The sequence below is a fragment of the Larus michahellis genome, chromosome 1, assembly GCF_964199755.1.
Source record: "Larus michahellis chromosome 1, bLarMic1.1, whole genome shotgun sequence".
NCBI classification, from domain to species: domain Eukaryota; kingdom Metazoa; phylum Chordata; class Aves; order Charadriiformes; family Laridae; genus Larus; species Larus michahellis.
In genome coordinates, this window is record NC_133896.1 from 16,406,373 (window position 1) to 16,434,079 (window position 27,707).

The 27,707-nt window shown below is 40.8% G+C and overlaps 2 protein-coding genes across 2 annotated transcripts in view; one reads left to right on the forward strand and one right to left on the reverse strand.

Annotated features, from left to right (window-relative positions):
• Positions 1-1,870: 1,870 nt before the first annotated feature.
• Positions 1,871-17,924, forward strand: DLD (dihydrolipoamide dehydrogenase). The gene is made up of 14 exons (XM_074582498.1): positions 1,871-2,048; positions 3,046-3,121; positions 3,907-3,986; positions 7,297-7,365; positions 9,861-9,930; positions 10,308-10,408; positions 10,748-10,891; positions 11,057-11,158; positions 12,308-12,498; positions 13,921-14,091; positions 14,513-14,702; positions 15,081-15,218; positions 16,707-16,796; positions 16,902-17,924. Exons 1-14 carry the CDS (start codon positions 2,010-2,012, stop codon positions 16,965-16,967), a joined length of 1,527 nt encoding a protein of 508 aa, XP_074438599.1. The 5' UTR covers positions 1,871-2,009; the 3' UTR covers positions 16,968-17,924.
• A 2,130-nt stretch (positions 17,925-20,054) lies between these two features.
• The window catches only part of LAMB1 (laminin subunit beta 1), a 46,652-nt gene continuing 38,999 nt past the window's right edge, over positions 20,055-27,707 (reverse strand). The window contains exons 27-33 of the mRNA XM_074582394.1: positions 26,001-26,204; positions 25,461-25,605; positions 24,491-24,698; positions 24,131-24,272; positions 22,647-22,823; positions 21,196-21,355; positions 20,055-20,369 (exon numbers count right to left, since the gene is read on the reverse strand). Of these exons, the coding sequence (XP_074438495.1) occupies positions 20,233-20,369; positions 21,196-21,355; positions 22,647-22,823; positions 24,131-24,272; positions 24,491-24,698; positions 25,461-25,605; positions 26,001-26,204 (1,173 nt within the window). The 3' untranslated portion in view covers positions 20,055-20,232. The remainder of the gene's footprint in view (positions 20,370-21,195; positions 21,356-22,646; positions 22,824-24,130; positions 24,273-24,490; positions 24,699-25,460; positions 25,606-26,000; positions 26,205-27,707) is intronic.

The following is a 27,707-nucleotide window of genomic DNA, read 5'->3' on the forward strand; positions in this document are numbered from 1 at the left end:
AGAGAGAGAACTCCTCAGCAAACTTTCTAATTTATATCGAATGTGATATTCATGGTATGAAATCACCCTGTTGGCCAGCTTAGGTCAAGTGCCTGGGTCTCGCTCCTCCTAATCTCTGCACCTGGCAAGGCTCAAAAACACTGAGACCTTGAAACCGGCGTACCATATCTGGCTATAAAGTAAATATTTTCACAAATTCAGACACTAGAGTCTTCTAGAAATGCGGTTTTCACTAGCATTAGGAGAGACCTTACTGAGAAGTAAAATTACCGAAAGAGAAACGAATCCTGTGTCACTCAAACCAGGACACAGGCTAATGGTCGGACTTGATGATCTTAAAGGTCTCTTCCAGCCAAAGTGATTCTATGATGGGAGGAAATGATGGGGCCATGATACTTTTGCTGTGAGCATCAGGGAGCTCCGGGATGCTTTCTCATTAGCCAGCCTGAGAGTTAGGGATTTAAATATGAAAACATCAGGCACATCCAGTCTCCAGTGCTGCTGGACGTGCAAACAGACACATCCTGATGTAGAAAAATAGAAGAGGAACCCTGCCCAAGGCATACAGCCTTTCATTTTGAACGCAGGCGCTTTCACACAGTGTCATTAGGTGCTGGCACGTTCGTTAGCTGGTGCACTTTCAACAGATCTGACTATATGTTATTAATGGGTGAATTGCTCTTCTCCCAGGTGGCTCCTCTAAATAATTTAAGTCTGTTATAATCAGAAAGGCTGGCATTTATAAATATTATGCCTCTCTTCTAAGCGATCTCCGAAATGTGTGCTTAGTGACGTGCTGTGCCGCACGGGAAATAGCAGAACACTGCCACCTCACGGAAATCTTGATTTTATGCAATAAATTAGAAAGTGAGTCCGGGAAACTTGAGAACTTTTTTTCACAGAAAATATTTTGACTTTTGGGCAAGGTGGCCAATCAATATTATGAACCTTGTTGCATATTACTTATCTAAAGTCACATTTAGATGTTTTTATTGTAAATTGAACAGAATATTGCACGTCTTCTAAACAAGGTAGAATTCAGTACAGAAGGGAAATGGCATTGGCTCGTTGCTGTTCCCCCACAGGTGATGAAGTGTTTACATTTTCAAATACTGATATGCTGAAGTCCAAATAACAGGACCACGGGGGCGTGTTCTTTTTTTTCTAAAGAAAAAATAATCTGGAAGAATAAATACCACAAAATTAAGGTGTGTTAATTATAACAATGTCTCAATATTCTCATTCACATTTTTCCTGATTAAAAAAATTGAAAGCAAGTATACCAAGTCACCTGAAATTCTTTCCAAAACAAAATATCCTAGCTGTTATATTTTTGAGTTTTTTAAAAATTGGATTTATGTGCATTTCACTGTCATTTAGCATCATAGGATCATGGACGACAAGGTTGGAAGGGACCTCAAGGATCATCTGGTCCAAACTTTCTTGGCAAAAGCGCGGTCTAGACAAGATGGCCCAGCATCCTGTCCAGCGGGATCTTGAAAGTGTCCGGTGTTGGGGAACCCACCACCTCCCTGGGGAGATTATTCCAATGGCTGATTGTTCTCAGTGTGAAACATTTTCCTCTTGTGTCCAGTCGGAAGAAAGAGGTTTCATTCTGAAAAATTAAACATTTTGACTTTCTCTGTTTGTTCACAAATGTTATTTTTATCCCTTAGGTGTGGGTTTATGAGCTGCTTTGCCTGACCTGCACGTTAATTTTCGTGCCGGGTAGCGCTACCCGCTGCCGCGCGGCTCCGCTCTGGGAGCGCCCTGCCCCTTTAAGACCCTCATTTGCATGGTCCCGCCCCTCCCCTCCAGGCCGCGCCCCCCGCGCCGCTCTCGGCGCTGTAGCGTGCGCCCGCCTCCGCCAGGAGGCGCCGTCGCGCGGCGGCGCCCCCTCCTGCCGCCGCGCCCCCGCCTGCCCCGGCCCGTTGCGCCTGCGCGGTCGGCGGAGTCCTTGGAGCGGCGGCTGAGGGGCGCGGGCCGGCGGCGGGCCCGGAGCGGTGAACATGCAGCGCTGGGGACGCGTCTCCTGTGCGCTCGCTCGGGTACGCCGCCGGCGGGGGACGGGCAGGAGGGCAGGCGGCGGGAGCTGAGCCGCGCTGCGCCGGGGAGCTGGGGCCTGGGCTTTCTTCTCGCCCCCCCACCCCTCGCCCGGAGCTGGCGTGAGGGCGGGCGGAGCCGAAGCCGGAGCAGGCGCCCTGGGGCGCGGCGGCTGGCCGCGGGGTTCGGCTGTTCTTCCCTCCCTTCTCTGTTTGCGCGACGGGGAGTCTCTCCTCGGCGCGGCCTCGGCTCGGCTGAGGGGACGCGGTGCCCGCGGTGCGGCCTGGCCCCTGGCGGGCCTCACGCCGCCCCGGGAGGGGTGTGCTCGGGGTCTTGTCCTTGCTGGCGTGCAGGTCGTTGGCTGTCGGCCCTCCCGAAAGCGGAGCGGGGTGTTCCGGCCCGCAGAGCCTCCCGCCGGAGGGAGCGGCCGGGCGGAGCCGGGGGCGGACCCCTTTGCGGCTGTGGAAACCGGCGGCTGTCAGAGGGTCGGTTCCCGCCTTTGGGCAGCGTTGAGGGTTTGGGAAGTGCTTCCAGCAGCATCCTCTACTCCAGTTACAGGGCGATCGGCCCGTGAGATGCTTGTAGCCACTGTGCCGTCTCATTTCAATTAAGAAGTCGTGCCTTCCAGAACCACCTCTGAGATGTTGTCTGCTCGCGGGAAGTGGCCGAAGGGGGTGGTTATGGAACAAGACGACTCTTCATAAAATGGGTGTCTAATTTATGTCATTAAGTGGTTTGAGAGTCAGGTGTGAAGTGTTGGAAGTTTGTGTAGTTAGAGGCAGCCTTAGGCGAGGCTGATGTGAAAGCAGGTGTAATGATCGGCTGAGGGAGCAGAGCGGCTTCTGCCTCCTGTTCCAGTCAATGCTCTCCGTGCCCGCTTCAGTCATGTTGTTCCTGGTTTGGATAACCGGTGACTGTGTGTGTGTGGTTGAATGCTTCTTTTTCTTCAAGTGTAGACTTCAGCTTTTAAAATTAAGGTGGTTTTTTTTCTCCCCTTTCTAGAGAAGCCATTTTGATCGAATTCATCATGGTCTCCAGGGAATTTGTGCAGTGTCACAAAGGACCTATGCTGATCAAGGTAATTAATTATGAAGAATTTCTCTGGACAAAAAAAAATTCAACCCAAAAAAACCCTCAAAATCCAAAGCAAGTGCTTCAAACTCAGAAATCAGTCTTCCAGGTGATGGAGGAATCCATGTCAGCATGGAGATTTAGATGAAAAATAGTGGCTTATTTGTCCTATTTGATATCAGGCTAAAGCTATAAATAGAAGTTGAATTTTATAGACCATAACAACAGTGATGGTAATTAATATTACAGAGGAGGTTGTGGTTACGGGATATGACTTAGGTACGAAGTTCATAGCTTCTGCTGCGTTCATAATCAATAGAGGTTGCATAGATATTTATTTTCTCCTTTATGATCTACTGATTTTATGGCATTCAGTAAGCATTTATCTTTTGCAGTAAACATCAATAGAAACTATGTTGGAAAAAAGTTATCCAGCCATCTTGGGTTAAAGTCTTAAAGGATTTATATCAGGATGGATGGGTCAGACAGAATTCAGTTGCCTCATTTCATTGTACATTGTTTTCCGTGCAAAACTTAAGACTGCTTGGTTTTATTGCAGAGTGAATACCTCCACGCAACTTTTCGTTTTGTCCAGAAAGTTACTCTTAGGCGTGATATGTAACTTACTTATCTAAACCTAGTTTATTAAGTTGCATCATTTTTAATAGCCATTTTGATTTTTTAAAAAAATGTATTTTCAAACGTGAATTATTTCATAAATGATAAACTATTATTCCTTCAGTAAAATGTTGGTTGCTGAAACAAAAATGACTCAAATATGCTCTGTTTCAGTTGATGCCGATGTCACAGTTATTGGCTCTGGTCCTGGAGGGTATGTTGCTGCTATCAAAGCAGCTCAGCTTGGATTTAAGGTAAGATGAGACCTCACTCAGATAGCAGAATATTCATCCAGATGAGCTTGGAAGATGTTTGTGTGATACCGAAAAACTGAAATTCTTCTGTCGCATCTGGGGCACGACATCCTGTTGCCACGTCAGTAATCTTTCTTTACCTTGCTTACCCAGATTATACAGAAGTTGAAATGGAGATGTGAAGGTATTACTGTCTGTAGCCCTTCTAGGCTACTGGCAAAGCTGCTCAGGACAGTTTGCTTTTGATTGGAAGTGGTAATTGCGGTGGGCTTGTACTCTTGTGGAAAAAGTGGGAAAAGAAAGCTAGGAAGGAATATTTCTCCCAACAAAGAAAAGGGGAAAAAAATATTGAGTGTGTGACAGAAAGGCCACTGAAAAAATATCCTGAAGAACAGACTGAGGGACCTTAAAAGAGGAAAAAACAATATTTAACTGATGGGAGTAGAATTTGAATGTGAATAGAGGAATTCTGTTGCTATGTGAGAGTTTTAGAGGTGAAAATATGTTTGTAGAAATACTATAGCATCTAATTTACATTTATTTATGTTCATCTCTGTTGTCCTGTCTGTTGTCATTATATGCCTTTTGAAAGAGGCCACTTTTATCTGATGTGTACTAATGACATGTCATTTAACTGAATATCGTGAGAGTTACACGTGCAAAATGCGTTTCAGATTTTCTAAACTTATAAATATACAAAGTGTAACTTGAGCGGGATATATTTTTTTACCTTCACTCCTTAATATGAGGCCAGCTTACTCTCTTGGCACTGCATTATTCTTCTCTTAATTATTTTGAAATTTGAGAAGGTGGAGCTAGCAGTCTTGGGCATGTTCCTGCTGGCTTATAAGTCCAGTGCTTCTAAATTATGATGTCTGAACTTCATGACAAAAATGAGTTGATCAGACTGCCTGGTGGACAGGAATTCCTGTTGAAGAGGAGTTCCAGTGAAACGCTGGAACGGAGGTTCATGTAGAGTGTAGTGTTCACTGTTGGATATTTTCAGAACTTGGCTGTACAAGGCCCTGAGCCACCTGATATATCTTCAGTGTTGACTGTGTTTGGAGCAGGAGGTTTGACTAGATGGTCTCCAGAGGAGGTCCCTTCAACCTGAACTTTTCTGTAGTTGAATGCTGTCCCTCATTGCTCATTACTCCCACAGCTGCGTTTGTGATGTCTCTTTGGGTATCTTCCAGCCTTCTAATGTGCAACTACCAAAATATAAATGTTTGAGATTCCATTAAGAAGTTTTACATCTGCCTGTGACTTAGTGCAGATAATTGAGTTGTCTTTACCCATGCTTTTGCGTTGTCTTTACCCATGCTTTTGCGTTGTCTTTACCCATGCTTTTGCGTTGTCTTTACCCATGCTTTTGCGTTGTCTTTACCCATGCTTTTGCGTTGTCTTTACCCATGCTTTTGCGTTGTCTTTACCCATGCTTTTGCGTTGTCTTTACCCATGCTTTTGCGTTGTCTTTACCCATGCTTTTGCGTTGTCTTTTTTGTCTTAATAAAAACTTTTGCTTTTAGATATACGTTGTTACTGAGCTACCAGAGAAAAAAGGTGCTCAGCGCTATGGGTTTTAATTGAGGTTGAGGCCTTCTGCCATGTAAGTTTATGTTCGCTTATTTTAAAGCTTTTTTTATGGCTACATGCCCGCTTTTCTTGGAGCAATGCTGTCCTCTGTATCTGTGATTAACAATAGGATACATATATGAGGAGGTTAAAAACTGCCCTGGATCCTGTGTTTCATCATGGCAAAAAATAGTTTTGTTATATTGCTTTACAGCTAGTTAAAGTGGGCAAAATTTTTAGACGTGCTTGGTATGTGTCACCTGTAGCACTGGACAAACATGAAGAATGTTTGTGCTGACCTTGAGGAGTGTCTTTGAGGTGTTATTGTGAGACGGGCAAGAAGATAGATTCTATAGTGCCACCATTCCTGGAAGAACCTGATTGTGCTCTACTGAACTGCCGAACTTTAACCTTCAACATCAGTGCTACATGTGCTAACACAAGCATTAAGTCCTTGTATCACTGTCACAGTGTCCCATGTTATTGCCGACAGTGTTGTCTGGGCATTCACTTTTCAACAGCTTTGCTTGGCCTTGTTGGTGAAGTTGATGTAAAGTGGATGAGGCAGAACCTCCTTATCAGGTAAAGGTAGGAGCAGTCTAGTGCTGTTTGATTCATAGTGCAGCTTTTAAAGCCCATGGATCATTTTTCATGCTTTCATGTGCTTAAGACAGGAGGAAGTTTAGAAGGAGGTTCAGCATGTCTTAGTGTGTTTCTGTGATTTGATACGGTAAATCCTGCTTTTCATGTGACCATCACCTCTACTTTAACACAAAGGTGGCAATTTAAAGAAATGATGAAAGGCTTTCGCCTGGGTAGTCAATTCTCAGCAGGTTGGAACTGTTAGAGTATAAACCAAGGAATTATTATTTTGAACATTTGTGCACCTTGCAAAGAAGGAGATGACAATTCTTTTGCTTCTATAAAAAAGGTTTATGGTGCTGCCCTCTCCCCCACCCCCGAAGGTGATCTGTTTTTACTTGAAACTTTGTGAGTTGCTTTTTTTCCTTTGCACACTTCAGTGTTAGCAAGTTGATGAAAAGGAGATGAAATGTTTTCTGTCACTGTTGGTATTGACTTTGTTTTTGCTTGGCTTTGCTTTACTTTATTTTTATTCTTTCCTTCTTTATCAATTTTGGTGCAACTTTATAGCAAAGGGTCTTGCAAGGTAGTGCGTTTAGAGAGGGAAACATTTGTGGTTTGGGGCTTTTGTTTTGTTTTCTTTGAAGAAAAGATTTCTTCATGTGATTGTAACGTGTATTGGTTTAGTTGTCTGTTGTTTCCTTGTAATTACTTGTTTTCAGCAATCTCTTGCATGATTTACATTTTTTGCTTTTTGCAGGTTGTTTTGTTTTTTATTTTTTTATTTTGTTTTATCTTTCACAGAACTGAGTGTTGTATTTAATTGAGGTGCCTTTGGATTTTTGAAGCAGAACAACAGCACTTAAAATTGTATGAAAGTATAAATGGTGCATGGGGTAATGTGGCTCTCTTCTGGTAGAGAATTTTGTTGCAAAGAGCCATTTTGTGGTTTCTAAGTTATGAAAAAAGTGAGGGAGGGTAAATGCGAGCCACAAAATAAATCTAGGAATGAAATTAATGAGGCACTTCTAGAGGAGGAGTTATTAGGTAAATGCCTGGTCTTTGTCATCCGTTCTAACTTGTCAGATACCCTACATGGAAGTGGTGTTACAGTATTGCTAATAAGTTCTTTTTTTCCTCACTTCTTCCTCAGACTGTCTGTGTAGAGAAAAATGAAACTTTAGGTGGAACCTGTTTGAATGTTGGATGTATTCCGTCCAAGGTAAGTGTACGTAGTTTGTCTTAACTTCATTGAAAACAACAGATACTATATGTATCACTTCAGAAACTCCTCCTTAAATCTTTTTCCAAGATTGATGTACTTTAAAAATTGAAATTGCGGTCCAGATAAGCTGAAGATCCAAATAAATAACATAAAGCGTTAAAGACGTATTTGCTCCATAGAATTGTTTTGTTTGCAAACTCTGTTTTATGGACTTTCCCAAATGAAAGAGTGGAAGAGAATGAAAACCAGGGGTGCAGATACATCTTGCTCTGATGAGCTGTTGAGTGGTGTTGTAACCCGTAACTGGCTACAATGTTAACTGTTTCAGATGATTGTATCTCTTATAGTCTACCACCTGAAGTTCTTGATCATCTCTTAGCAGTTTGTTCAAAGTAAACCTGTAGTTTTGTCCAAGATGTTGTTCTTATGTTAAAGGAACGCTGAACTCTGTCACTAGGGGTAGAGAAAGTGAATCTAAATTAGGGGAGAGGGGCACCCCTGAAAAATCGTGAACTCTGGTTTTGGTTGGATGATACACCATGGTCTGAAGAGAGCTGTGTCTCTCCATTGACAGTAGAATGAGCCTACTTAATTAGCTCTTTAAATACTAGTCTAAGCTTAAATAGTGTTTTCAGCAGCCCCAAAAGATGGCCTGGAGCGTGGGGCTGGTAGTGCTTGTGGGGAATAGTGCAGGTGGGGAGAGAAAAGGGAGAGTCCAAGGCATGCACTCTGAAAGAAAGGATAAGTAAGAAGATGTTCAGAAGGACCTAATATTTGATGTTATCAGTCCTGTTTTAAGTCATTTCAGAACTAGGACCTTGTAAGAACAGTGCTATTGGTAGATAGCCTTGTTAGTCTGATCTGCGTTATCTAGCTGGGTGATAATGAGTCTGCCTCATTGGCACCCAACAGGTGAAGGAAGACACTGGTAATGCCAGGTTTATAATGGCTGTAGGAACAGACATAATTTTCCTACCAAGAACCCTCCTACCTTTCTTGCTCTTTCTAATCTGTTTGCTCGGAAAGGTTCCATTAGCATGGTAGGAGAAAATACAGTATAAATACAAAGTTTTTTAAATTATATATTAATTTTCCTAAACATTTTACTAATAGTTCTAATGAAGTTTAGAACATCTTAATATACTGAGGAAAAACTAAAAAAGAAGGTGTAGATCAACACAGTGTTACTTTAAAAGTTTGGAACTTTGCTAGAATCTATTTAACTTTTCTTTTTGAGTCCCCCTTTTTTTTTTTTAATCCTTTGAAGTTCTTAAGAAGATACTTCTGAACCTACGGCTAAACTCGGATGCTATCCAGAATTTTTTTTGAATGGCAATCAGTTTCATAAGAAGTGGATATGTAGGCTGCGTACACTGAGGCAATAACAAACTACTTGAGAATTTCTTTCCAAAAAGCCACCCAAAATAGTACATTGGGCATGGATTTATTTTTTTTTTCTTTTTTGATTGCTGAAGTCTTAAGTGGTGGTTGTGTCTTCAGTAACGTTGAATGTTACTGATTCAGGGTTGTGACAGTTACGTGAAATGGGCAAATTGATTTTAAAGAGTGAGAGTTGATAAGACTTAGTAATAAAAAGTTAATTATCTTATTCTGACAGTATTAGTTTAATTCAAGCGTGTGTATATAAGGCAGGTATTTCAAAAAGTGCTTTGAATGTTTTACTGTGCCTGCTTTCAGTCTGCGCAGACTTGCGCTGTTGCCCTTTTTGAAAAGATACTGATAATTTTATGTTTGGGGTGGCTATAGTGAAAGACATAATTTTTTTACCAAGATCCCTTCCTAACTGTATTGCTATTTCTAATCAAAATACAGTTCTAGACATTCTGTATTTCAAGCTGCTGATTTATAAACATTGTTACAAAAACTATTCTAACTTTAATTTTGAATTCTGAATGTCTGGTGAGCTGAGCTAGCTCTAAGTCATCTAGTTTCAGGTCCAGTAGCTGTGCAGTTTTAGTAACTTTAGTACAACTCCTCAACTACAAAATTTAACTCACATATGTCTACACGGGCTAAAATTTTAACAGGGATTTCAGTATAGCTTTGCCTCATTGAGTTTGTCTGTATCCTCTTTTTGTTGACAAGTAATCTCTTGTCTGAGAGAAATAAGGAAATTCTGTGAATCAAAATCATCCTTCTTTCCTCTACTTAAAGTCTGTTCTTTTTTTTTTTAATCCTTAGGGAGCCATTCCCAGTTTCTCTGGTGAAAGGAACAAAAAGGATAGGTGTGAATTTAACTGGTTTCTATTTTTATGTTAAATATGCAGCTTTATAAAACACTTCAGTAAGAGCTTCTGTGTACAATTTCTGTGTTTTGAAATACACCTTTTTAAATACGTACATGTCAGACTTTTTCTTAGTAGTAAGAATGTTTTGCAAATAACATGAGTTTATTTTTTTCCTGATAATATAAGTAATTAATTCAGTTGCAAATGTATGTCCCAATTCACCTTTCTGTGTGTGTGTTTTAGGCCTTGCTGAACAACTCACATCTGTATCACTTGGCCCATGGAAAAGACTTTGCTAATAGAGGAATCGAAAGTGAGTGCGAAAACCAACTTGTTACTGCCTGTTAACGTAAATGGTTTCCATCAGCAAGCAAATTTAATCATTGAAATCTGACTACTATATATTTTTGGTCAGAAAACTTTTTAGACTTATAAATAATATCCTTTATCTGTTAATTGAAGGGTTAGGGAGACATTTGTCTGCTCCGTGAACCCTGAATCGTGGATAGATAAGTAATATTTGAAAAGTGTAATACTGCTTTTTAGCATAGCAGTTGTTGAATGTAACCTTTACTGTTCAGTAGGGCCATTCAACACATCTTACTGTGTCAGAGCTCTTAATTGTGTTTAGATTAGCTCTTTTAAATAAAAACACTGCAATGCTTGATAGAAGGTTTTTTCTAACCTTAGTTACAGGAATCCGTTTGAACCTGGAGAAGATGATGGAACAGAAGAGTGGTGCAGTGAAGGCCTTAACAGGTGGAATTGCTCATTTATTTAAACAAAACAAGGTTAGTTTGAATTATATACTGAGGTACAACCATGATTTTTTTCTGATCTCAGTGTCTTGCTTCTTAGATTTTCACGTTCTTGCCACATAAATTATTTTGAGTGACTGGCTCGGCAAGGGCAGAATTTGCTTCTCTCCTAAGAAATTTTTTAATGAACAGTTCCTTCGTTCTTAATCTACTTAAAATAATAGTATACAAGTACTTTGTGATTTGTACTAGATGGTGATGCAGAGGTACATGTTAGCAGCTTCTCTAAAGCCGTTGTGACATTCAGATTAAATGCAGTGTAACTTAGATAAGTAATATGAATCTGAATTTACTGTGTTGTGATTACTAAAGGTTGTACACGTATCTGGGTTTGGAAAAATAACTGGCAAAAACCAAGTCACTGCAACCAAAGATGATGGCAGCACACAAGTTATCAATACAAAGAACATACTTATTGCCACGGGCTCAGAAGTTGCTCCCTTCCCTGGAATTACTGTACGTATTTGAAATCTTAATGGTACTGTTTTTCAATGTGTAATATCCACATAATTTAATGTGTAATAATTTTTTGCATCTGATTGCACTTCAGCTTCTGTGTGTTCTATAAATCACGTAAAAAAGAGATTGTAAACCTCCCTTCATGGATTTCTTTGTCATTAGATTGATGAAGATAATATTGTGTCATCCACTGGTGCGCTGTCACTGAAAAAAGTTCCTGAAAAGATGGTTGTCATTGGTGCAGGAGTCATTGGCGTGGAACTGGTGAGAGGATATTTAAACCACTTGGCCTTTAATGTATAAAGGAACAGGGTGTTACTTTTTTTGTTATATTTAATTGTGTTGCTGTGATTTAACAGATGTTTGGTTGAGTGAGTTGTAATGAATGTGTTCAGACTTCATAGTGTGCTAGCTCCCTTTTCTAGCAGAAGAGTTGGGATAAGTGTTTGTAGGATCAGTGTTCCTGCAGCTGGTTAGCTAAGCAGAGGAATGACAAAGGAACATACAGGGGTTTTTTGGGGGGGAGGGTCAACTTCACTGAGGCTTGTACCTGCTCCACGTATAGATGAGAGAATTTTCTTTTTTAAGGGAACCTCATTTTAAGCCAGGATAAATTCTTGTGTGTAGCAGTTAATCCCAATGAATTCTTATGTGATATGGTTGTACATGTTCTGTCTAACAACCAAAGGAGCTGAAACTTTGTAGTTCATTTTGGTCTGAGTCCTTTTGCCTCATACCTACGTGGTTCAAGAAGAGTGTGTATTTGCTGGTCTTGCAAGTGCTTGCAAATTTGCACATCTGCTTAGTGGTTGCTTAGCCTGCTGGCCATTAAGCAGGAAAGAGCAAGACAAGTGAAATACTGTGTTGGGTGGATGTGGGTAACTTGAGGTACATAGCGTGTACATGGGGTTTGTTGGTGAAGCTGATGATAGTGGTTATAGTTATAAATACGTATAGAAGCAGCAGTGGTTCCATTTTATAGCATAAAATTTCCATAACGTGGTATTGTTTTGGTTTAATTTGTAGTCGTATTAGAACACCACAAACAATTTCCTTTGGATTTTCTGAGCTACACTTAGATTCTTTAATTTTGAATTTTTCTGTATAGCATAAAATATACCTAATTTATACTTAATTGTTTTGTTAGGTATTTCTTTAAAAGATTATTTCCGTGAATTCAATCGCTGAAGTTTTGGGTGTGCAAACAAGCAGTGATAAATCCAGTTTTTGTGGAAAGGCTAGGATGGGTAGCGGGTGTGTTTTATCCTACACTGTTATGTTTGTAAAAGCTGATCATTTTTCTCTTACCTGTTGTCCTGCTTTTGAAAAGTTTACAATGGAAGTGATAAGCATTACAGTAAAGAAATCTGAAGCTTTCCTTTCAAAAACTTATGTGTGTTGTTGTGTCTGCAGGGTTCAGTTTGGCAGCGCCTCGGTGCAGATGTGACAGCTGTTGAGTTCATGGGCCATGTTGGTGGAATGGGAATTGACATGGAGATCTCTAAAAACTTCCAACGTATTCTTCAGAAACAGGGACTTAAGTTTAAACTGAACACCAAAGTTACTGGTGCTACCAAGAAACCAGATGGAAAGATTGATGTAGCGTAAGTGTTTAACATAAAACTAAAGGAATGCCATATATATTCTTCCACCCAATCCTTCAAGCCTATTTAAAAATATAGTCTGATATTATTCTTTGAATAGGAAAAATGGCTTTAGGATGAAACTTAATTCTTCAGGGAAATTTAATTTTTATCCTGTATTATCACTTACAGAGTTCATGCTTTTGGGTTTATTGAGTCCTAGATTGCTTATACAGGAGAGGTTCCATTCAGTTGAATTGAAGATATGCTAGTATAAAACCAGTGTTGTTTTAGTGAGATCGGTAATAAAAGCAGAACTCTAAATCATTCTTTTTCACAGAAGATCTTAGCTTCTGGTATAATTAACATAAATATCAGGATTGTTCACACAGTCTTTTTCACACCATTAATTCTTGGCTGCTTACTGGAGGGGTTATTTTGTCCATACCTCCCCTTGTCGTCAAAGAAGTGTGGCAGAGATTTGATTGCTTTCGAGTAGAAGTAAATGAAACGACCCCAGAGTGTCTCTTAATAGCCACACACAAGCCCTTTGAAGATTTACAAATGAAGAGCTAATATAGAAACATATAAAGTAAATTTGCTTTGTAGAAGTCTGTATGTATTCACTGCTTCCGTTCTTCTTGTTAATGTATTCTCTATGCAGTCTCTATGGTTACATAAACTGTAGCTTGAGTTTTAAGAAAATGCTTAATGTTACTTAACAGAAGTAAGCTTAAATGTTGGTTTTGTTTCGCTGGAATCTTAATATGACAACTTGTATTTGCTGTATTGCCATACGTTGGGATAGTTTGTCCTCCACTATTGTAAAGGCCCTGGATTTAGGCTTCTTTACATACCACACTGACGCTGATTGGATCTCTCATGTAATCTGTTTCTACATTTAGAGTTTCATTTTATTTCAGGAGTATGCTTTTGAAACACATTTCCTGTTTCTCCTCACTTACCATGCTTTGGTTCTTGCTTGTTCTGGGTGCAATTAAACACAAAGATGTGCTTGAGGGATGCATGTGATGCTGGGCAGCTGCTAACGGGTGTTTGCTTCTTGGGCCAGAAGAAAGCTTGCTTAGAATTCATGGCCCTGCCCCACCCCAAAATATATATCGTTTGTGTGTCAAGTACTGAGCACCAATTATTTTGCTGTAGAGATTTGACTGTATCAGGTCATGCTACTTGCTAGTGGATATACATCCTGAATTTCTGTGTTTAAAAGTTGTTAGCAAATGCAGTAAGAGTTATTGTCCCTTCCTCTGTCTTCTACTCTTCAACTGTTGTAAGGAAGGAGTGTGGGGCAGGCTGAATGTGAGTGTTTTGGATGCTAGATCCAGCCAGTAGGTCACCATCTGGATTATATTAGTTACTAGGTAGAGAAACACAACACTGAAAGTTTACAGCTTAGTGTTTTTGCTATTTGTTTTTCGTTAGTGTTGAAGCTGCTGCTGGTGGCAAGGCAGAAGTAATAACTTGTGACGTGCTTCTAGTTTGCATCGGTAGACGGCCTTTTACAAAAAATCTAGGTCTTGAAGATATTGGAATTGAACTTGATAAGAGGGGGAGAATCCCAGTCAATAACAGATTCCAAACCAAAATTCCAAAGTAAGTAATACTAAATAATATTGTTTTACTTTTTTAAGCAGAACGCTTATTTTTAAAAGTTTAACCTACTAAAGCAGTTTTAAAAAAAAAAAAAAAAGAAAATGTAGACTATAGCTTTCTTTTCTGAAAGGGAAACTCAAAAATTCTGTTTATTTCAGGAACTAAAGCTTTTTAGTCAACAGTTGAAGTCTTGTAATTTAAAAGTTACTGTGCATATTTGATGTCACTTGTCCTTCTTGAAGTGTGGTCATTCTGTGGAAACTGCTCCATTATACTTTGTATTTCTTTTGAAACGTAATATTTTAATCTGTTTTGATTAGAGTTTTCAGTAACGTATTTTAAACTGACTGTTATATAAGGTAGCCTAGGTGTGGTAGGATGTTTTTAAACAGTGTCTTGTTCTGTTTCATTGGTCTGATAGCATCTATGCTATTGGTGATGTAGTTGCTGGACCCATGCTGGCCCACAAAGCCGAGGATGAAGGCATTCTTTGCGTAGAAGGCATGGCTGGGGGAGCAGTTCACATTGACTACAACTGCGTACCCTCTGTGATATACACTCACCCTGAAGTGGCCTGGGTTGGCAAATCAGAAGAACAGCTGAAGGAAGAGGTAATGCTTGTTTTCTTCTCAGACAAAACTGTTTTTCCACCCTGGACGTGGTTTCATTGCCTAGTAGTTTATCTAGCTACTTTTTCCAGGAGAATTTCTGCATCTGAATTCACTGCTTAGGGTGTATAATTGAATGATTCCCTCCTGCATGCCGCTCTTTCGAGGATCACAGTTCTCTTTAAGTTAATATTGTTCATTTGCTAATTAACCTTTTTTAATATTCCCCTTGTGCCCCCTTTGGTGGTCGTTCTTATGCATTGCTCTGTATGTCTTATGTGTCTTTTCTTTTTGTATTCTGTTCCTGTACTTATCAAATTGTTTCTATGGTTATGTTGTTCCTGTTGGTAATTAACTCACTAACACGTACCTGTTTTGTAGGGTATAGAATACAAAATTGGGAAATTCCCATTTGCTGCGAACAGTAGAGCAAAGACAAATGCTGACACAGATGGCATGGTGAAGATACTCAGTCAAAAATCAACAGACAGGATGTTGGGTGCTCACATTTTGGGCGCGGTAAGTATTGTAAATTGTGCTGCTGTCTTGGCCTGGTAAGGGTATGTTATTTGTCTTGCACGGTTGCAAAGTAGTTGTCAAGTTAGAAGTGCTTGTAAAAAGAAGGAAGACTTGAGTCTACCATAGTTGCTTTTATTTACTGTTCTCTTCTGCAGTCCTGCCCTCCTCCCTATTTTCTATTACTTTGGTCTTAGACCCAGCATTTTAAAAATTTTTTCTGAGAATTGCTAGGGTTAATTGATTTCTCTGACAAGTTGTTGGTTTGTTTTGGTTTTTTTTTTAAATGAATATTGCCAAATACTCAGGAGAACAGCAGAAGTTGTTGACTCAAGTTCTTGAAGTTGAGGGAGCTGAACACACCGTGGTTTTTTCATTGGTGTGTTCTTTTTTTTTTTTATTTTTTTCCCCACCTCTCTGAACTTCAGACTTCAGTGGAATTGGTAACCTTATGCAGTAGTCACCAAATCTGGGGGCAGTAACTTCTGGAACTCTGATTAAGAACCCTTTGCAAAGATTAGAAATCAGAAAATTCTATTTTGGAAAAGTGTAATTTTCTGCTGTCCTACAGCATTCAGGGTTAGACCATAACATCTCTCTGTTTTGTTTATCTTAGCTTCAAATAATCTTTCTTCATCCTGAAGGTGTATGCAGAAACACTTCCGTGCATCTTGTATACAGCTTTCTTTGAGAAACATGAAAACTGCTGTTTACCTGGAAAGGAAATTTTATTCCTATGAATTGATACACTGTCAACACTAGGTGACTAGTCAGTAGGCTTTTTGTTTCTGAATCTGGTTCTCATATTTTCTGATAGGAATACATAATAAAATGTTATGCTAGTTATCTTTTCTCACAATGACAGTTGTTTAAAAATCAATATAATTTAAAGGAAGCACAACTTAGGTTTATTGGTGTCAGACAGACTAATTTTCTTCAGTGGAAAAGGGCTGGGGGAAAATCTTACATTGTGGATTTGAATGCTCAAAATGTAACGGATTTCACTATTTGCAACTCCTCAAAGAAGCGCTCTCTGAGTAAATACGTGTAAATACAACTTGCATTAATAAAAGTGAAGGTGCAGATGTAGTAGCATGCTTTTGTTTATCTAGTTATCTATTTAACTTCCCAGGAGGCTGTTGAAGTTTTGGGGAGGCTTCAGCAGTGATCATGTATGCTGTAGTTTTGATAAGAATGTGGGTATTATCTGACCAGTGTCTTCTGGTGGAAAAAAAACCACGTTTTGCACAACTCTCAGTAATGAGAGAAAAAACACTCTCATTAAGAACTACATTTAGATTTATGCTAGGCTTCAGCAGTGTCACCAAATAGATTAAGTGCTTATGTTTTGTATTAGAACACAGCTGAAGTGGTAGTTATAATACAACTGGTTTTAGCAAAAGATGCTTATTTACAAGCTGTTAGTGATTCCGGAGGACCTGGACAACTGCATAAAGGTTTGTGCTAATTGCAAATACCATTAAATTACAGGGTGCTGGTGAAATGGTTAATGAAGCTGCCCTTGCTATGGAATATGGGGCATCATGTGAAGATGTAGCCAGAGTTTGCCATGCCCATCCAGTAAGTTTTTCGTAAACAGACTGTTGAGCACTGGGGTTACACAGACATGCTACAATCACGTGTAAATGCTAATGACCTGTACCTCTTTGTGTTTGCTCTCTACAGACAGTGTCAGAAGCCTTCAGGGAAGCAAACCTAGCAGCATCTTTTGGCAAAGCTATCAACTTCTAAAATAAAAGTGCAGATCTTTGTACGTGTATAGTACATCTCTGAAAATGGACTGTGGGCTCTTTCGGAAGGCTGAGTCTAAAGATTTTTGGACTGAATGAAACAATTATCTTTATTTTAAACATCAAAGATTTAAACAATAGAGTTTGGAACAAGTGGAATTATCCAGTCTCTGTAAATTAAATACTTAAAATTACTTGTTTATTTACACGATGAATGTTGCAGAAAAACAGCCTGAGAGAACTTGTCTCGTCTTCAATACCAAACATTTTTGCTGCTGCATGGGATTATCAGGTGTGCTGGTCAAAACCCTGAATAAACGTCCAGCATAACTGGTGTTTTCTTATTTGAGGTAGTGATAGACTAAGCCTGTTGAATGCTGGCACTTATAATGCCGCTGGCACTTAAAATGCCACTGTCACTTCCGCACAAAAATGTGTTTCTTTCTGAAGGGATTAACTTTAGTATTTAACCTACTTCTTACATACAAGTACCAAAATTTGTTCTGATTCAGTAGTGTTAGGATGTTGGGAGAAGAGGGGCTTGTATAGATCCATTAAAATGATACGGACTTTTTAAAGAGAAAAATACTTTTGTGCGTGTGTGATTCTCCACACATCACGTTTTCATATTGAAAACTCATCAGGGGAAAAATCGAGTGCTGATGGAGAAATGAAAGATTGAAGAAAAATATCTTACTGCTCCTTAACCTTTTCTGTTTTTAAAGCTTCCATTGTCCAGCTCTCTTAAACTTGAAATGCTAAATCTGGCTAGTGAAGCAGCACTTGCTGCTAAGTGCTATGACACGAGGGTTATTCAGCATCTTCCACACACAAGGGCTGCAGTGTCAGCTCTCCACACAATTAAGATGTACGTTCTTCTCTTCTTCTGTTTTCTATTTTGTGCTCTCTTTCTGTCTCTTCTGTAGCAAGAGAGCTTAATAAATATTTAACATGTCTAGAGGGTCTTCTGGGGTTTTGTTTGCTGATTGTTGGCCCCATTACTCCTTTTAATGTCTAGGTTGTGAAATATGTGAAGAAACTCACAAACAAATGGCATCTTTGGAATACTACTAATGTGTGTAGGGAATGTGCCCAGTTCCAGTAGCGCACTTTAAGTTTTGTTTTGCAGGATGCCTTTTTTTTTTTTCGCTAGGCTCTTCTGCCTTAAAGAAAACCTTAACACCTACTGGTATTGTGCGTGTCCTTTTTTGTTATGCCAAGGGCATGATAGATGAGAAATGTCCATCCAGAAAGTGGTGCAAAAGCTACTTGTTTTGTGTATGTACAAGATGGTTGTATCCTCCTGCCTTCCTTTAGAGCTTCTGGTTAAGTATTGATCCAGTATCCATACCAAGTGATGGAAATATATGCCAATGTTACCATTTCATTAAGATATCGATTAATCAACAAACACCAGTGATACTGTTCTTCATTTTGGTTGGGTTTTTTTAACTCCTGTTTTAATTGTAGATAGGGTTAAACCACCACAGCTCATTAAAGTTATCCCCAGGCTGAGATGACCCAGCATGTCCCTGAATTGGAGTAAGTGAATTAATGTGGATCTGCTTTCAGGTGTTAGTAGGCAGTTGCTGAAGGGAAAGCAGAAGTGAGACAATAGTGAGGGAAGAAAAACTTGATTCTTCCGATAGATCTAGGCATTTTGGAATCACTTCTACTTGTTGCAGGTAAATGCTATTAAGTGTTAATCTTGTGCTTTCCAAGTTCTTCCTAGAAGCCCTGCTCTTTCAGAAACAGTTTTGTGACCACTCCCCCCCACCTCCCTCAATACTTGTGGCAGTCTTAGACAGTTCAGCCTTGAGATTCATCAGTTACAAATTCTCATATCTCGTTTTGTTCATGTTAAGTGAAGTTTGCAAAGTCAGGGAAACTTTAATCAAGAATATTACTAAAATTATACTGGAGACTGTAGTGTGCCAGACACTTGAAAATAAAATTTGAGGCCTTAAAATTGTTACTATATTGTTATTTCTCTCGCTGTCGTTCCTGTTCTAGTTAAGCGTAAAAAGAGTTTTATAAAGTTAAAAGTAAGATGAGCTACCGAGCCACTCGTCAATGGTCTGATGGCAGTTAAGTCTGAATGTTGCTACGTTTGCAGACTGTATTTTTAATTGCTGTGAAGTATGCTGGCAGTGAAAAGGTGTTTGACGCTGGTATGGTAATTGATTCCTGTGAAGGATTTTTTTGCTCTAACGCTTGTAACCGGAGGAGCTTTTGGGTAATTATTTATTTAAACATGCCACTCTTCAGTTTGCTCAGGTAGCGATACATTCTGCTATAGTTGTGCTGACTAACTTTTGCTGACGTTAATCAAGGTTAGGTAAGGTGCTGATCAAAGTTATGTACGCAGATGTATTCCTCAGGTCAGAGTTTGCAGTCAGGATGTGTAAGCGCATGTTGCAGTTTTGGATGCTAATTTGTGTAGCTGATGACTGCTATAAAACAACTTGTGCAGTACAATACAGTTGAAGGTGTACTGCTCTCCTGAAGGTTGGTGAACTGCATGTTACCCTTGCACTTTGAAAAAAAGGCTTCTCTGTGTTTTGTGAAGTGCAAGCTGTTCTCAGAGAGCAACGTCTGTCTGCAGCTCCGTAACCAATTCACATTAAGTGCCCTGCAAACTTTTGTAGCTCCTTTTCCAGAGAGGCTTGATCCTCCAAGCGTGGTTTATCACATAAATTCGGTGCTTGAAATGTAAACCATGCTCACCCCTTCAGTGCTGACCTCTGCTTCCACTTCACATATGGAGTGTTTCATAATCAGTGACACGAAAGTAGTGTTAAGCCTAAATGGGTATCATGCAGAGAGTAAATAATCCTTTTTGAGCACTGCTGGGTAAATGCTAGCGAACCACACAAGGATGGGATTTCTTCGTTCACTTGCAGTTTTGTTCTGAGTGACCGTTCCGTATTTCTTAGTAATTGGAGCCCTTATTTAGAATTATATAGTTGGAGCCACGATTTTATTAGATCTCTAGCCAGTTTAAAACCAAGACTTGCTAAAGGTTTAATTGATTTACTATTTCAGCTACCAAAAATAGGAAGGGACTTAATGAGTCATACTGGGTACATACAGTGATACAAAAGTACTGTTTATTTTCAACATCAAAAAGTTACTTGTCTTTGGTTCTGTGACTTGAAAGTCAATATAAAACCTGTTTGCTTTATCAGGTCTTTAGTGTAATGTCAAAAAGAACTAGTGTAATACTTGTAAAATCCATCCTGAACACAAGCATTTCCTGCTCCCATTTATAAGCAAGTGCTATAAACAGCAACCTTCTGGCTGATTGTCTGTAAGAGGGAGCGAACTGTCTCTTCCAGCTCCACCAACTGCTTGGCTTTATCTTCCAGAACTCTTTGATTGTTTTCATATGTATTTTCCAAGTCTGTCAGCAAAGAAAGGGGAAAACCAGGTTAATTAGGGGTATTTTAATGCAGTAAAATGTAAATCATTATTGTTACAGATAAACTACTACTCAAACTTATTGCAGAAGAGAATCTGATTATATACATAAAAAAAAGGGCTGGAATGGCACCTTTTTGGGGACACAAAGCAACAAGGAAGTAATTTTCCGTAAGCGCAAATCCAAACGTATACTTTGATTCATGTTGAAAATAGTTGTCGTTCTCTGCTGTACGGTGGCTTTTATGGAACAGTGAAATGTTGAGGCTTGTTATGGTCAAGACCATTCAGCCAGTTTTGTAACTGTGCAGGAACAGCTAAGGGGAAGGATGGGTTCCTGACCTGGCAAAACCAGAAGGAAACCTTAGCTCCCTCCCTGGTAGTTACGGACAGACTGCCCCCTCCTGTTTCAATCAACTTTTAATTGGCAATGGGAAATGTTAAATTAATCTGTAAACTGGAACTCGGGTATCCTGATTACCTTTTGTTTTAATAGCTTTTTGGGTTGGGGGGAGTATTGTCTGAAGATGGGGTCTGGCTTGAAGAGTGGTCCTAGGCATGGCAGCTGTGCTCGCTCCCTCCCTGCAGTGATAGGTGCCATACCAGAAGTTTTGAGTCTCACTGTAAGTTTCCGCTTTTTTTACAGAAATCTTTGATTAAAAAGACTATGTTGTGTCCCTAAGAAGAAACCTCAGTAACAAACAATTAACTTCCATTTTTTCCCTACTGCTGATGCATGGTCGGTTTAACAGCATGACATTGCTTCATACTCTTAAGATGACAACTTAACCTCCTCAGAACAGCTTTACCTTTGAGCAGCTGGAGTTTGCTGTTTGCTTGAGCCAACAAGGCTTTAGCTTCATCTTGCAACATGCTGGCTTTCCTCCTAGCATCAGCCAACTCTTCTGTCGTCTTGGCTACGCGATCTTCCACCGTTTTGTACTTGTCGTTCAGCTCGGTGTTGAGGACCTGTTGTTCCAGATTCAAGCACAAGATGGAGCTCATTCAAAAGAAACTGCAGTAGGGGTTTGCATTTCCTCCCTCTGTCTTTACTACTCCGGGTGTAAGGAGAGACTATGCTGTTAGCACAGTAGTTAACAAAAGCAGAAACGGCATTGGGTTATTTCCTACTTAATATTCAGACTCTAGGAGTTGGGATGAAGACTCATCAGTTGCCCTTTTGCAGACCTGTGGCTGTTTTATGGCTTCAGTACCAACGCTTGGCAAGGGTTCACAGGATTCAGTCACATAGTTCTGTAACTCGTGGAAGCACGGCCCCTAGTACAGCCGGAAAGCTGCAAAAGGTAAGGAATTGACCCTGCTTCTGGTTGAATGCTTGCATTTGGGGAGGAATACCCTGGTTACTCTGCCAGTAATGAGAGCAGCTGCCCAGCATGCATAGGTGAAGGTGCTGGAGAAGTCACGAGGCTGGTTTCTCAGCTGTGCTTTTCTCTGAGGTTAAGATTAAGATGTCCTATGACCTAACCCAGTTCAACCAATAAGGAAGTTAAGACGCTGTAGCAGTACTGAAAGTCCCCTGTGTTTACTTGATGGCCACCTGAAATACTACTTAGTGTTCAGAAATAATTGATTTGACGGATAATAGATCTCTCCTGGCAGAAAATACCTCTCTGGAGACTGACGGGCTAACTATAGACAACAGATCGGAGTGACAAAACTTCCTTTGGCAGATTTGTCAATTGTTTTGTTAATGAGCATTCTTTTGCTATTACAAAGGTGTGTAGCAGACATTGGGAGTAGCGCCATGTGGTCATAGAGCAAGTTTTGCATCTCTGATATTTAGAAATTACTCTGGTTTTATATTGAGCTAACAATTTTTCTCATTGCTGGATTCTGTACGTGCCAAATTCTGGGTTGTTTGTCCTCAACCTGTCATTGTCATAGAGCCATAAACACCCTATGGAAAGGGAAGAAAAGATTACCAGTTCTCCTGTGGCAGACAGTGAAGCTGAGGGACAGAAACAAATCTATGGCTGACAGTGACATCTGAGGCTGACACTGTGACAGCATGACAGGTTTTAGAACCCAAAAACTTCCCAATACTACTTTCTCTCTGTATCTAGTACCAAAGTAAGTAAAAAGCAGCTATCTTTGCTAAGTGCATTAAGTGGGGTTTTTTTGTCGCTGGCACTTGACCAAGAAATGAAATGGCTCACGTGTATTCACCAACGTTCCTTTACCCAAACCTGGGGTGAGAGTTTTATTGGCTTTCCCTTGACATCCTTCCTGAGCTTCTCACCTTTTTGACTTCTTCAGCATTTTGTTTTGCAGTAGTACTTTTTTCTTCTATATTGTTCACATTCTCTGAATTTGTAGCAGCCTTTTGCTTAAGGTCTTCAACGCTCCTCTCTAGCTCAAACAGACGTAAGGTGGCATTGTTCAATGTTTCTTCAGATGCTGCATTTTCAGATGCAATCTAACAAAGAGGGACGACAGTTACATTTACAAAAGACACTGAATATAATAGTAAGCTTTCTGGATAAACTGATCAACTGATTAGTTCATGTCCATAGATCTGATATAAACCCCAGTGTTTTAATTTTGTTACAAAAGGCCAATTGCAATCAGGATGAAAAAGCCTGCTGCTTGAAGATGGGGTGCGTATGGGGCTGCAGAAGCCTTAAGGAACATGGTTAAAGATTACCTGATTGTATTACACACGCAAGAGCTGCCTAATCCACAGGCAAAACTTCAGACATTTGACTCCATCATTTAATAATGGGCTTGTGAAACTGTGTATCTTCTCAGCTGGCCCAGCTTCATGGGTATAGCTAGCACTACGGTCTCATGAGGGCTATGAGATGAAGTCTGAAAATATGTTATCTGGCCAGGCTACAGCAATTACCACTTGAATCCATCCAGCCTTTGTTTATTTTAATCTCGTGCTGCAGTGGTGGATGACAGTGATATCCTGGCTGTGCCAATACACTACCAGTCTGGCGACAGGTGTGACTTTCCAGGGATCCTGGCACACCTGCTGTGCTAGAGGCCACAATCCTGTTCACTTAACGTCAGTGCTGCAGGGTATGGAGTGGGAAAAGCCTTTTTTCCTCTTTTTTTTTTTTTTTTTTTTTTTTTCTGGAGAGGGTGCAGCAAAGGGCTACCAAGACGATCAGGGGACTGGAACACCTCTCTTATGAAGAAAGACTGAGGGATTTGGGTCTCTTCAGTCTGGAAAAAAGACGGCTGAGGGGGGACCTTATCAACACTTATAAATACTTAAAGGGTGGGTGTCAGGAGGATGGGGCCAGGATCTTTTCAGCGGTGCCCAGCAACAGGACAAGAGGTAATGGGCACAAACTTGAGCAGAGGAAGTTCCACGTAAACTTCAGGAGGAACTTCTTTACTTTGAGGGTGGCAGAGCCCTGGCACAGGCTGCCCAGAGAGGTGGTGGAGTCTCCATCTCTAGAGACATTCAAAGCCTGCCTGGACGCGTTCCTGTGCAACCTGCTCTAGGTGACCCTGCTCTGGCAGGGGGTTGGACTAGATGATCTCCAGAGGTCCCTTCCAACCCTATGATTCTATGAAGAGCAAATGATCCCCTAGCATCTGTCATACTAACTCTAAGGTTGTGTATGTGAAGGCAAGAATGGATTTAGATTCATCTTAAGTGCAGTCTGTGATTTGCAGTACCCAAGAGCCTCCCCTAGACAGGCTTACATCAGTTTCTAAGTATTGGACTTGGTGCTGTTTCTGTATCTTAAATACTCATAAAGAACTCACTGAGGTCAGCAGGTCTTGAGTTCCTTTAATATCTTCGTCAGCTTGTTTGATGGCTTTTTCAGCTGCATTTTGAGCTTTTTCAGCTTCTTCCAGTGCTGCTTTCACCATGTCTGCAGTGACTTTAACATCTGTTGCACCTTTGCTGTGGAGCAAAACTATGTTAACGCTAAAAATGCTTTTACTTTGGAACTGGAAAAAGTAGTCATCATACACTGCAATGAGCTAGTTTTGCCCCTTAGTGAAGGAATGAGTATCTACATTGGGGAAAGTTAAACTCTGCGTTTCCTGATACAATGAAATGAAAGTCTCATTCAAGCTGGTGGTGACCAAAAGCAGCTAATGCAGACCAGGGCTGCATACCTTGCTTTTTTAGCTTCCTCCAGTAGCATTTCTGCTCTGGCAATGTCTCCGGCGCTCTGCTGCAGAATGACCTCGACATCAGAAAGGCTTTCTACACGCTCGCGAATATCTTCTGTCAGGGCTTGCAGCTGCTGGGGAGTGCTTGGCATCTCCATGTTCAGCACTTCATTAGCCACTGCCTCGATGCTATCCAGGTCAGCGCTGTCTTCTAGTAGGTGGACATAAATGACAAAGATATGAGTGAAAGCTTCCCCCTATTGAGTCTCAGTACTCAAACTCCTGTCTAGCTGCTCCCTTAAGAAGGAAAATCATAGGGAAAGTTCCTCCTCCCAACTTACAGAATATCAAGGTGCTAAAACTGCTTCCTTAGGGTGAAACTTCCCTCCCAGGAGAGGCCCAGCAGGCGCACAGGCCCTGCTGGCATTGCTCTCTTGGAAGCCATTTGAAGATCTTGGTGATTAGCTACACCATGGTGGGGCTAGGGTGGGGAGGGGAGACGTGAGCCCACAGGAAACAAAGCCAACAGCTGCACATAAATTATTTGTGCTAACAGCACACTCGGCCTTGTGCAAACAGGGGAGGAATGGGTTGGCCGTGCTGCCACTCGCTAGCGAACAAGGCCCTCATTTAACCTTTACCTGCTTTCTTACAGAGATAAACTCACTGTTTCTGACTTTCCTCCCCTTTAATAGCACTCTGTCTTTCCAGTCAGAACTTATGAACACACTTGGCAAGCTACAGCAGGACAACAGCCACAACTGAACCGAACACAACAACGTGTCACAGTTTGCTCTCACTTTCCTATTGTCTTGGTTTTCTCTCGTTGCCAGATTTCATCATACGCACTAAGTCTGGCTGACGGCGGAGGGGGACACATAACTATTGTATTACCCCTTAGAAGATGATTCAGAGCCAAAGATAGTTTTTACAAACTTAGAATTAAGATATAATTTAAATGCAAGGTTTTTACGCATTAGGAAGTCTCTAATCTGCTTAATAAGATTTCTCAGATCTTCGTTGCTTCTGTCCACTTGTTCTTTTGTAGCATTGGTTTTGAGCAGAACTGCTTGTGCATTTTGTTTTGCTTCATCAGCTCTCTGTTTCGCCTCAGAAACCTAAAGAGAGGAAAATGGAAGGCTTGATTGTGTATTTGCTTATGCTTTAAGGCCTGTTTAAAAACAAAAATTCATCTGGAGTTAGAGGTAATAGTAGCGAGAAATGCTTTTTCTCATAAAACTCACAGAACACTTTTAAAAGCTGGCCATGATCCATACCACCAATGCTAGTTTAAACAACTCGGGGTAATGTTTAGAGTTCTCCATGAAGCTTTGCTTTAGCAAGCGCCCTTTCTGAGGATCTTTACAAGCACGATGAAGTTACGCAACAGAAAAGTATTTTAAAGTAAGCCAGGCACATATTTTGTGAATTAGTGTCTAAACTTGTGTTACAACTAAAAGATTTACTTTATTATTATTTTTTTTAATATCTAACAATTTATTTGACATATTACCATTCTGGAGAGTTGCTCAACTTCTGCTAACGCACTGAGGATGTCTCTGTCAAAATCCATGGCTTTCTGCCAGGCGTTGTGAGCTACGGTCACCAGCCCGTCGCAGCCAGGTCCTCCGCACTTCTTCTCTCCTTCATCCGTTCGGCAGTTCAAGCCACCGCACTCAGACTCGGCACAAGAAGCTCCCGCAGGAGTGCCACAGGTCTGCAGAGAGACGGGACACAGGCACAGCTTTATTTCCATTGCTGAGCTGCGGAGGGGGATGGAGTCAGCCACTGCTGCACAATGACAGAAACATGATGTTGTTTCTGCTCCTTGGAGTAGCATCCCAAGTGGCACAGGGAAGGACGCTGAAGCAGAGCTGCAAGCTGGAGGTGGTTCCTGCAGCAGGTCTGTACCAGCATGACTTTAATCTTTTTTCTGTGCCCTGTGCACCTTCGTGCCTTTAACTGGTTACACAGCTCCCTGATGCTGGAGTAGCTGGAGGTTACAAGGGAAGCCTTGCCTTGCCTTCATCGTCTGCTTTCCCTGTACATCATCTTCTGTTTACAAAGCTGCCTTTAAGCTCTGGTTTAAAGCTGGAAGCTGCTACCGTCTGCATGCTTTTTGTTTGCAATCAGCCTTCACTACTGTTGAAGGAAAAACTATTTTATAGGGAAGAAAGTGTTTGGTGCAGAGTAGTAACTTTTCCTTTGCTTTAATGCCCTAGAAGTGTAATAGAAACTGAAATGCTCCAAGGAACAGGAAACTTTTTTCATTGCCCTTAAAAAGCTGTTCCATTCCCTTCCATCAAATGTTTGCTCTGATTTCATCTTTCCAAACTACTTTCCAATTTGTGGATTTTGTCAAGGATGTGTTCCCACAGAAAATTTCAGGGTTGACTTCTTTTTTTTTTTTTTTTAAAAAAGCAAAACTATTTCAACCAGCAACATTGTACTGAGAATTATCCACTACTTGGTCAATCGTTTGGACAATGAAATTACTCAGGAGTTGGTTTAGCCGGCGGGAAGACTGGAAAATACCCCATTCTTGTGAGGTTCTCCCTTTCCAACCCACCACTTTTGCCAAATGATAGTCACTAACCGATGTACTTTGCAGCCAAAAAACCTCTTTGGGAAAACCTAGGGGCTGTGCCAAGTTAGCTGCAGCTGTCTCCTGTGAAGTGTAAATGAGTCCCTCTTACCTGTTTGGCATGGAACCCAGCAGGAGCTAGAAAGCAAAAAGATTTTTTGTGTGTGTGTCCTGTGATTACACCTCCAAGCAACTCGGTGTTTATGGCCTTGATAAACATCTACCCAAGATTTTTCAGTCCTCAAGAACAGTTAAGCAGGAATGTAGGGGAAGGGAAGCTAAACAAAAAGATGTCTCTTTCTTCCCTCCCAAGAAAAAAGGAGAGCTGGGGGAGCGGGGAAGGGACAGCTGTAGTTGTAAAGGACAGGGGACAATTCAGCCTGTGAAGAACTCTGCCTCTAACACAGGCCTGGCCTGTCCGGGGGAGTTAATGAGCAGTCCCCTGCAGCCTGCCTTCATGCAGGATTGTTCTCTGAATGCAGCTGGCCGACTTCAAAGCGAACACGAGGGAACACCCACCCTCTCCCAAGAAAAAGCCACCCTTGATCATAGTTACAGATGAGCAGGCAGCTTCAACAGAGAAAATGCCCTTTTGACTCCCGTTCCCTGTAAATTCTGCTTTGTCCCAAGCACGAG